General features: G+C 38.9%; 1 protein-coding gene and 1 pseudogene across 1 annotated transcript in view; one reads left to right on the forward strand and one right to left on the reverse strand.

The window, feature by feature from the left end:
- Positions 1-7,791, reverse strand: part of Ube3d (ubiquitin protein ligase E3D) — a gene marked incomplete at its 5' end in the record, with an annotated part of 154,098 nt that extends 146,307 nt beyond the window's left edge. Inside the window, 1 exon segment of the mRNA XM_017800685.2 lies at positions 7,623-7,791. Within this exon segment, the coding sequence (XP_017656174.1) occupies positions 7,623-7,791 (169 nt within the window).
- LOC103742312 lies at positions 6,265-7,461 on the forward strand (annotated as a pseudogene).
- Positions 7,792-11,843: the final 4,052 nt, after the last annotated feature.

Here is an 11,843-nt window from a genome sequence, read left to right on the forward strand (position 1 = left end):
CATAGATCAATGGAACAAAATTGAAGACCCAAATATGAGTACATGCAATTTCAGCCACCTGATATTTGATGAAGGGGCCAAGAACATTCACTGGAGGAAAGACAGCATGTTCAGCAAATGGTGCTGGCAAAACTGGATCTCCACCTATAGAAGAATGAAACTAAACTCCTATCTTTCACCTTGCAGAAAAGTCAATTCCAAATGGTTCGAAGACCTCAGTGTAAAGCCTGAAACTCTGAAACTATTAGAAGAAAACATTGGCCAAAACCTACAAGATATAGGTGTAGGAAAGGATTTTCTAAGCCGGACATCAATTACTCAGGAAACAAGGGCAAGAATTAACAAATGGGACTTCATTAATCCAAAAAGCTTCTGTACATCAAAGGAGGCAACCAGGGAAGTGATCAGAAAACCCACAGAATGGGAGAAAATCTTTACCAGTGGCACATCCCACAGAGGTTTAATATCCAGAATATATAACAAACTCAACAGAGAATCAAGACAAGAAGCAATCCAATTAAAAGATGGACTAAGGAGTTGACAGAGAGTTCTCAAAAGAAGAAGTAAAGATGGCTATGAAACATCTTAAAAGAAGTTCAACATCACTACTAATTAGAGAAATGCAAATTAAAACCACTTTAAGATTTAATCTTACCCCAGTCAGACTGGTTAAGAACAAGAGAACAAATGATACCAAATGTTGGAGAAGATGTAGTGAAAGGGGAACACTCATCCACTGCTGCAAACTTGTTCATCCCCTATGGAAAGCAGTGTGGTGAACTCTTAAAAAACTAAAAATGAACCTACTATTTGACCCAGTTATACCACTCCTTGGCCTATACCCAATGGACTCATCCTATTGCAAAGATACTTGTACAACCATGTTTTTTGCTGCTCTTTCTGCAATAGATAAGAGGAAGATGCAACCTAAGTGTCCCTCAACTGACCAGGGGATAACAAAAATGTGGTACATTTTTTACATAGTGGAGTTCTACTCAGCAGTAAGGGAGGATTAGACAAGGAGAAAAAGAAAAGAAATAAATAATTCCTAGCTAGTATGAAAAGCCAGAGGGAATTATATCAGTCCAAAAACAATAAAAAATTACAAAAGAATCTGAAAGAGAAGAACAATAGGAAAGAGGCCTTAGTAAGGGAGATAGAGACAAAAATTGGGTTAGTTTAAGGGAGGGGGGAGGGAAGGGTATACAAGGAACCTAGGGGTTAAGGGGAAAGAAGGAGCTCAAGGGAGGTAGGACCGTGGGAGAAGGGTATTATTAAGGGACAAAGGGGGAAAATGGGGGCAACTTAAGTGGAAAAACTATGGTGGAGGGGTGAGACAATGTGAGAGATAAATAATGCCTAGCTAGTTTTGAAAACCAGAGGGAACCATATTACTCCTACATCCTACTGACAAATTATACATAGCAGATCAAGAAACATATATCTAGGTAATGTTTATCTGAGAATAATTGGTCTTTGCCCAAGATTTATCTACATGGTACACAGTAATTTAAAGTACCAGACTGGTGGAACTAACCTTCTTGGATGTTTAACAGACATACTTTGAGGCCTATACTAAATTGGTAAGAGGATCATAAAGGACAGTTTTTACTCCCTACCCTCCTAGGTCAACTAGTTCCAGGGGACTATGAGCATTTCTCAAAATGTCCTGTAATGGGGGTGGGTCACCTGTCCTCTTGATCAAGGAGGCTGAGGAGACTCCACCAGATGGACCCCACCAGTCTACAAAGAGGAGGGTCAACACAGAGGAATCACTTCCTCCATGCTTCTAAGCGAAGCCAACCATGGTCGAGCAGGACCTTTGACTTATCTTCACATAGGTGGAACTGGTAAAAGAGAGGAGCCAGGGGCTCCTCCCAAGCCCATGTGACTCCTGAAGAACAGATCCTCAAACAGCCTTAAGTGTAAAAATAAATTGGTTTATCAAGGCCAACTGTATGGCCTTAAACATTCAAATGGAAAGTATAACCAAAGATTAAAGGGGTCAATTTAATTTCTTAAGAGTCCATATGCATAGCTAAAGGCTACGTAACAAGCAACAATGCCAGACAGGAGATCCCTTCTTTTGAGTTGTTGGCCAGGGCAAACAAAGGGACTACCAAATAGTAACCCAGCATAGAATTGGGAAAATGGACAGCAGATCCTAATCTTATCTAAAGGAGTATTGACAACTGATTGCTGCTAGAAGAGGAACAGCTGACCCTCCTAAAACAAAGACCTCTAGATAGGCTGACTAGATTCACCAAAAGGGCAAGTAGTGGGGAACGGCTGGGGGTGACAACAATACAGCAGACAGTAGCAGAGATATCAGAATATAAGGCTTCTACTGGGGGGGAGGGAGGGTATGGGAGGGTGCCAACTGGGAAGTGGGTATACAGTCGAATAAGATGGTTTGGGATGTTCTGTGTGATATACACACACATACACACAAAAATCAACAACTTTAGAGGAGGAAGCATGGAAATTTACAGCATGCTAATTAGTAGAGGTGATAAACATTAGTACTGAAATCCACAAGATGACTTCATAGACATACACAGGCGCCAAGGGTCCAAGTGCAACCGATTATGACTAGTAATAATCAGATGCATACAGATTAGAGATGCATGTGCCAACATTTCAGTGTTAGTATCTAAAACAATGAGTCTTTCTGCAAGGAACAATATATTCTAAAATAAAATGGAGATCTTTTTTAAAGGTTAAAAAACTCATTCAATTTTATGTCTTACAGGGCTTATACTGAGTTCAATATTGTATAACTGTATTAACTCAACTGTGAATGTAGAAACTTGCACCCACTCGTGAAAGATATGTACTCTTGCTCTGGAGTATGTTACTGAATATGTTAAATCTGTAGTGAAATGCTTCTTCTAATCATGTAGTTATTAAAAATTTTAAACATAATGATTAAAATGATAATAATAATAATGATTAGAAGATGTAACAACATTACCATTGAAATCTACCTGATGACTTTATATCCATGCTCAGATGCCAAGAAACTCAGAAAGTAACCAACAGTCACTAGTAATAATCAGATAGAGATTAGAAACACATGTGCAAACATCTTAATGTCAATTCCATTGAAAATGAATTTTTCTGTATGAAACTGTGTATTGTCATAATGAAATGGAGATCTTTTTTCAAGGTTAAAACCTCATTTAATCTTATGTCTTATAGGGTTTGTACTGAGTACAATATTGTATAACTGTAACAATTCAACTGTAAACCTAGAAATTTGTGGCCAATTTTGAAAGAGATGCATCTTAGCTCGGGAAATTGTGTTATTAAATATGTCAGTGCTGTTGTAATGAAATGCTTCTTCTAAGTATGTGGTTATTAAATAAATAATTAACTGAAAAAAAGAATTATTTATTTTAAATCACATGTATACACGTGTATGTCTATGTGTATGTATATCACATGTGTGCAGGTGCCCACAGAAGCCAGAAGAGGGTTTCAGATCCCTGAAGGTGAAGTTTCAGGTGGTGGGGAACTGCCTAACCAGGTGCTGGAATCTGAATGTGGCTCCTCGGCAAGAACGGGAGGCACACTTAACTGCTGAGCCATCTCTCCAACCCCTACTTTGTCCTTCAAGAAAGCAGGAAAAGTATTCTTTTGTTTATATGTTGTTTTTAAAAAAAATATATGATTGTACCCTTATAAGGCATGGGCAACCAATATTTTTAAATGTGACCAATAAAAAGCAAATTCCCTCAAGTAATCAAACATGTGGCTCCTGATTCAAATAAACCTATTAAAAGATACTTTGAAGACAATTAATAAAATGTATGTATGGTCTGGTATTGTATCAATTTCTTTGTTAGGCGTGATAATGGTAGGTGTATTTATAAGAAAGACATCTATTTTAGACTTACATACACGCTGAAACACACAGGGATGAAATGACATAATACTGGAATTTGCTCTTAAACACTTTAGCAAGATGAAAATACGCATAGCAATCAAGACAACTGGTATATTAAGTAGATATGGATTTACCAAAACAAACTCCCAAAGTCATACATTACTAAGTACTCCAAGATATAAAAGAATAACTTGGTATTGGTCACACTTGCCAGCAACAATATAATCAAAATTCAATTTTACTTCTATTCAAAAACACAGTGAGTGCCAGGTGTGGTGGCACACGGCTTTAGTCCCAGCACTTGGAAGACAGGGCCAGCCTGGTCTACAAAATGAGTTTCAGGATAGCTGGGACTACAGGGAGACCCTGTCTCAAAACGCATAATGAAACATGACTATACTTCCTAAGTGTTTTTGGTTTGTAGGATGAGGTCTTGCTCTGTCACTCAGGCTGGTCTTGAACTCCTGGACTCAAGCATGCTCCTGTCTCAGTCTCCTCAGTGTAGTGAGAACCAAGGGTACACTGTCATGCCCAACGTGTGCTTACTAAATTGTGAATCATGTTCTGAATCTTCTGAAAGGTTGAGGTGTCTTCTTTATCATCCTACTATAAGATGTAAAATTTTCACTATGTTAGGAAGCACAAAAATTAATACAAGAAGACAAATGAATCACAACAAAAATAAAACACATGCTGGGTGTGGTGGTGCATGCCTTTAATCCCAGCCATTGGGAGGCAGAGGCAGGTAAATCTCTGTGAGTTCAAGCGGCCATGGGGAGACCCTGTCTCAAACAAAACAAAAACATAAACCCTAAATAAATAAATAAATAAAACGCATGCACTGCTGCACTGATGGAGGCACAAATAAAATAATAAAAACTCCAAGAGGGCATAGAGGAAAGAAAATGTGTATGGCTCTATGTTTGTGCTACTTTCAAATCCAGGTCTTTTTAATTTAAATACTCTAGCATGCTAATTTTGTTTAAAGAGAAGCTCTGCTCTGCAATGCATTTTTCTTGAGCTAAGGTTCAAGAAAATAATAAAGCATGTTGTTGTAATGAAGCTGCCTAACAGTGTGGGAACTCCACAAGGCAAACCTCAAAGAAAGACATTGTTAGGGATGAATTAAATCAATATATCTGAGAGATGGCAGCGCTGTTCAGAGAGGTGGATTAGCCGCCTGTCCACAGTTTTATTTTCTTTTGTGTTGTTTCAGTTTCTAAGGACCCTTGATTCTCTCTCTCTCTCTCTCTCTCTCTCTCTCTCTCTCTCTCTCTCAATGTTTCCCAAGAGATACCATGAGGATGCTGTGTCACCGTGTGACATTTCCAAGCCCTGCTAGATGTTTAGACTGGGTGATATGAGAAATAGGTTTTCAATAGCCGCAGAACAGCCTTGTTTCCCCAGAGCCTTGAGAGCAGTGCTTAAGCAATCTCTCTAAATTTATGTTACTATTTTGGTCACAGGCAGTTTTTCAATGGCTACAATATGCAATTAAAGTCAAACTTCCATCTAGACCAACTTGAAAACAATCTTATCAATAGTGTCTTGTCATGACAGTGATTTCCCACAGTCTCCTTGATAGTAAAAACTATAATATCTAAAGTAGTCTTCCTGTAATGTGTAAACTATATGATTACTGTTTAATATGCAAAGAAATTCTTTAAAAGGGCATAGGTAATAAATATATAAAGGTGAAGAATATACCATTTATCTAAAAAGATAAATGTGGCTTATGTAATCTTTCTCCATTGCTTTTCCACTGATACCTTCCAAATACTTTTACAATAGATGGCTTACTTTTAAAAATGAAAGCTATCAGCCTAGCACTTGGGAGGCAGAGGCAGGCAGATCTTTGTGAGTTCAAGACTAGCCTGGTCTACACAGTGAGTTCCAGGCCAGCCGGAGTTACAGGCTTTTTTCTCAAAAAGTCAAAAATTAAAATGTCAAAAAAAAAAAAAAAGAAAGAAAGAAAGAAAGAAAGAAAGAAAGCTAGCTAGCTATCAGGGAAGGAGAGATGGCTCAGGAGTTAAGAGCACTGGCTGCTCTTGCAGATGACCTAGGTTTGATTCCCAACACCCACATGACGGCTAACAACCACAACCACCTGATATTACAGTTCCAGGAGATCTGATGTCCTCTTCTGTTCCCCACAGGCATTGCATGACACAGGTTCGTATAGGCAAAACACTCATACACATAAAGTAAAAATAAAGCAAAAGAATTTTTTAATGAAAAACATAACGTATATAAATTTAATAAAATGTAAATCATAGCTATAACATTAATCTGTTAATTAGGAGTTATTAACATTAGCTCTTTTTCATTTATCTTTTAAAACTATTTCTGTATTTAGAGTATTTTTAAACTCTAAAATGAACCAGGCAGAAGAATTTCTTTCTGTGGTAAGAGATGAGGCACTAAGATCTGACAACAACTCAATCTAGCTATGTGACAGTTTCTAGATCTCCCTCATGATGTTCTTTATGGTAGCTTGTGGCCTTGAAGGTGCCAGTTATTGCATACAATTAAGTTAGTTCTAAAGGAAACTTAAAATATAATGCTTCCGTTCCTGCCAATAATCACTGTTGAAATAAAAGTTGCCTGGCAATAATTTTCTTGACTTTTTAAATCATCACTGCTGACTGGGGGAGAATTCCTCACAAGGACCACCAATTTAATTTCTTTCAAAGCAAGGTAAACCCCTTATTTGCTGAGCAAAGAAGTTACACTTTGCCTAAAATGACTTACATAGTGAAAGCCATCTGACACCATGCTGCACCAGCTCAGATACTACAGCTGAGCTTCAGTCCCATCCCCAGGCTTTTTTTCTTTTTTTTTTTTTTCTGATGACATTTGCTCTTACAACACCAGTGGGAGTCTAGACTATGGGCAGAATAGTAAAATACCCAGTTTTAACTGTACAGTAGATATTTTAGTAGAAAACCCCTTCACTTTAACTCAGCATTTGGCTTGTAAAATGGAAGCACTCCAAATTCCATGCATGGGTAAGTTCTCTTACTTCTCCAGACCCTAGTGGCTGTTTGAGTTTAAGGTTCTTCCTCTATCAACAGAGCTGGAGAATAGATAACAGTTTAAAATAATGGATTTGGGCTTTTAGAATATTCTCTTCAACAAGCTCTGAATTAAGAGCAGAAAAATTAGCATCTAAATCAACCTCTAAGTTAGCATGCACTTTAAAAAGATATTTTACCAATTTATGACTCCAGAAAAAGGCCTTCCGCCTGCTGCTGGCTCAGCCTGGAGCTGCTAGGGGCTTTGGGGTGCAAGTGTCGCTGAGCAGGAAGAAGGTCATGCACACCGGCCAGGTTTATGATGATAAAGACTACAGGAGGATTTGGTTTGCAGGTTGCCAGAAAGAGGTGAGTGAGAGCTTTGCCACTGATTTGATAGCAGAGCAGCCCTTGAGTGAGCTGGACCATCAGATCATAGCCTGTGATGGTGGGGGCGGTGCCCTGGGTCATCCCAAGGTGTACATAAACTTGAACAAAGAAACAAAAATGGGGATGTGCGGCTACTGCTGCCTGCAGTTCAAGCAGCACCATCACTAGTATGGACCATGGGCTGGCCCTTCAACACATGTGAGCATCTCCACACTAGCAAACCGTGTGAAAGGCATCCCTCATTACAAATAAAGGACACTATCACTGTGAGAAAAAAAAAAAAAGACTCCAGAAAAAGACATTTTTACTGGAGCTAGTTCAGTTCTTACCTGCCCCAAATTGCTTCTTAAATTCACTAAGAAGAAAGAGTCTCCAATAAAACAGTCGTTTTCTCGTGGATGGAGAGGCTTATTAGCAAAGGGGTCAGGATGACAGCACCACTCTCCAACCAGAGCTCCCCAGTTCTCGGTCGGCAGTGGGAGCACCCTGAGGAGCTTCCTAGTGCAAAGAGAAAAACAGTATTTTTCACTGCACAAAATAGAATGTTTTCTCAATTAAATCAGCATGAAAGATGAAAGAAGCTCATTAGCCACATGCTTACAATGTCAATTTTCCACTAATTATGAAAGTAATATATGTTCAGTATCAGTATAGACAATTAAAAAAATACAGAGAGGTATAAAGAAAACAGAAGTCTTCCTAGGCTCACTGCTCATAGATAAGTCACTTTATGATCGAGTTGTCATTACCATCCTATCCATGGACAGGACACACATGCACTGGAGGACTGTGCCCAGGGAACACACACACTCAATCTTGTTTTTATTATATCATGAATCCCAATGACTCTGGATATTCTATTCCATGAGGATGTCAAATGTTAAAACTTTCATTCCCTCACTGTCAGATACATAGTTTTTGAGTTCTTTTTATAAATAACCCTATGATGAATGATGAATATTCCTATTAGAAGATCTATATATAAGTCTGATTACTTGTTGGGGGAAAAAAATCTTGTAAATGAAAGACATAAGCACATTCACACATTTTTACGGCCAACATTCACTTGGTGAACTTCGTTACAGACTGTAATAATCTTCTTCATTAAATGCTATCTTTTCTCTATCTTCACCCAAGTAATAAGAATATTTTTAGGAGAGGGTGGATTCTGACCTCCATTGGTGTAGCAGCCCTGATCTCAGCAGACCAGAGAATGCCAGCCCTTTGGCAAAGGGGCTGAGAACACAGGGGACCGCCTGAGGCCATCAGATAATGAGCTTCCCCTAAGGGTGCAATACCCATCCCCCAACCTGGGATTTCATGTGGCCCCTCCCAAGGCCCCAGGGCAGACCTGGCTTTGGTAGGCTAAGGCTGAGATCCTATCAGACAGCCTGAGAGGGTGGGCTCCGGCCTCCATCAGCATAGCCACTGTGATCTCAGCAGACCTCCAGAGAGTGCTGAGTTCTGGCCCCCCTCTGGCCTCCCTCTGGCATATCCTCACAGGACTGCCAGAGAGAGCCTGGATCCAGCCTCCACATGGTGAAGGAAGCCGGAGTGTACCTGACTGGAACCTGAATTGGGCTTCTGTGGGTGCCCCTGAATAGCTGATCTGGAGCCATCGGTTCCCTCCAAGATAAACCTGAGAGAACCTGAACCCTGTACCAACCCACCTTTATATAACAAATAAGGAAAGGACCTAGGCACCCGGATAATACAAACAGAAGCATACTTCAACTTAATTCTCATATTAGAGTCATAAACAACAAAAGAAATTCACATGCCAAAATCACAACAAAAGAATAATAAAATGGAAAGCCAAAACACTATGTCCCCACCAAACTCCACCAGTCCTGTAGAAGAGTTCTACAAGGAGAATCCCCTAGAAATTACCCAGGACACTGAATTTAAAAGAACAATCATAAACATGATCAAGGAATTCAATGAATTCAATTTAAAGAACACATGAACAAATCAAAAAACTAAAAGAAGATAGGTATAAATTTCTGAATGAATTCACAAAAGAGACAGAAACATTGAAGAAAACTCAGGCAGAAATGAAGAAGGAAGTACAAAACTCAGTAAGTCAACTTGAAATAACAGGGGAAAGCCTCACCGCTAGAATGAATGAAATGGAAAACAGAATATCAACACTGGAGGATAAAGTTGAAGAACTGGACCACTCAAAAAAAGATTATGGCAAAAAAAACCCCACAGGAATGCAATATGCAAAAGATGTGGGACACCATGAAAAGACCAAATCTACATATTATACGTGTGATGGCTAATCCTGTATGTCAACTTGACTGGATCTGGGATTAACTGAAATGAGAGAGATCTTCTTGATTGGATCATCTGCAGCTGGAAGATACACCCAAAATGTGGATGTTACCTTCTGATGGCAGCCCGTATAAAAGGCCAAGGCAGAGGAGAACGCTTGGTTTCTTGCTGCTTGCCTTCTCTCTTGTTGGTGAGTTCGTCTTGCTGCTGTAGACTGAAGACTAGCTGATCTTTCGGAATTCGTCAGTCCTTCAGCACCAGATTGGGACTACTGAGACATCCAGCCTTGTAGACTGAGTGACTATGGATTCTCAGCCTCTCCGGTGTGATGCAGCCACTGTTGGACTACTCGGACTCTATCCTGTGAGCTAAGCTGATAAATCTCTATACATATATATTCATCCTACTGGTTCTGTTTCTTTGGAGAACCCTGACCAATACAATAGGAATAGAGGAAAGAGAATTTCAGGTTAATGGTATTGACCAAATCTTAAACAAAATTGTAGAAGGAAATTTCCTAAAATTAAGGAAAGACATCCCCATACAAATACAAGAAGCACATAGAACACCAAACAGACAGGATCAGAAAAGAAACTCCCCACAACCGACATATCATAGTAAAAACACTAAACGTACAGAACAAAGAGAGAATACTGAAAGCAACAAAAGGAAAACAAGTCACATATAAAGGAAAACCCATGGATTACAGCTGACTTATCAATGCAAACTATGAAAGCCAGAAGAGCCTGGACCAAGGTATTTCCAGCTCTACATGACAACCGATGCCAGCCCAGAATACTATACCCAGCAAAAATGTCTATTATAGTTGATGGGGTGGGAAATCTTCCATGACATGAATAGCCTGAAAGAATACATGTCCATAAAACCAGCCCTTCAAAGAATACTTGAAGCAATACAAAGAGTGGAGAGAGAAACAACTATACCCCAGGGGCAACAAAAGAAAATAAATAAAGGTATAATCTAGGAAACACAAAATTAGACAGAGAACACAAACAGCAATCAAAATGACAGCAACCAATACACACCTTTCAATAACAGACTTAAATATCAATGGACTGAAGTCCCCAGTCAAAAGACACAGACTAAGTGAATGGCAGCTAACAACTGTCCATAACTCCAGTTCCAGGAGACCCAACAGCCTCTTCTGTCCTCTGCAGGCATTGTACAACACAGGTGCACTTACCTACATGCAGGCATAACACTCAAACACATAAAATAAAAATAATAAATAAAGTGTTTTTTTAAAAAGTAGTAAAAAGAACAAAATCCATCTCTTTGCTGTTTGCAAGAAACTCATCTCACCTTCAAGGGCAGGCATTACTGTAAGGTAAAAGGATGGAAAAGAATAGTCCAAGCAAATGGCACTTAGGAACAAGCAGGGGTTGCAATTCTAATATTGGACAAAATAGACTTCAAAGTAAAACTAATCAGAAGAGAGAAGGAGGGTCACTTCATTCTGATCAAAGGAACAATTAAACAAGAAGATATTACAATCCTTGACATATATGCACCAAACTCTGGTGCACCCAAGTTCATAAAAACACTACAGGACTTTAAGACACAGATTAACCCCAACTCAGTAATAGTAGGGGACTTTACTACACCACTGTCTCCATGAGACAGGTCAACTGGACAAAGAATAAATGGAGGTATGTCTGAATTAAATGATACCATACATCAAATGGACCTAACAGACATCTTCTGAATATTCTACTCAGCACCCCATGAAACTTTTCAAAAACTGACCACATAATGGGCCATAAAACAAACCTCAACAAACACAAAAAAATGAAAATAATTCCAAGCATTCTATCAGACCACAATGCAATAAAGCTCAAAATCAACATGGGAAAAAGCTGTAGTCATTACATGAACTCATGGTGATTAAACAACACACTCCTAAACAATGAGTGAGACAAAGGACAAATTAAGAAAGAAATAAAAAATTCTTGGAATTCAAAGAAAAGGGCAATACAACACAACAAAACCTCTGGGGCACTTTTAAAAGCAGTCCTAAGAGGGAAGTTTATAGTGCTAAGTGTCTGCATTAAAAAATTAGAAAGAGCCCAAATAAATGATCTAACACTACAACTTAAAATGCTGGAAGAGCAAGAACAAAGGAAACCCAAACCCAGCAGAAGAGAAGAAATAACAAAAATCAAAGCAGAAATTAATGAAATAGAAACAAAACAAGACAAAGTACCAATGAATCTAAGAGCTGGTTCTTTGAAAAGCTAAACAAGATAGACAGA

Source organism: Nannospalax galili, unplaced genomic scaffold, assembly GCF_000622305.1.
Source record: "Nannospalax galili isolate Female #2095 unplaced genomic scaffold, S.galili_v1.0 scaffold1220, whole genome shotgun sequence".
Taxonomy (NCBI): Eukaryota; Metazoa; Chordata; class Mammalia; order Rodentia; family Spalacidae; genus Nannospalax; species Nannospalax galili.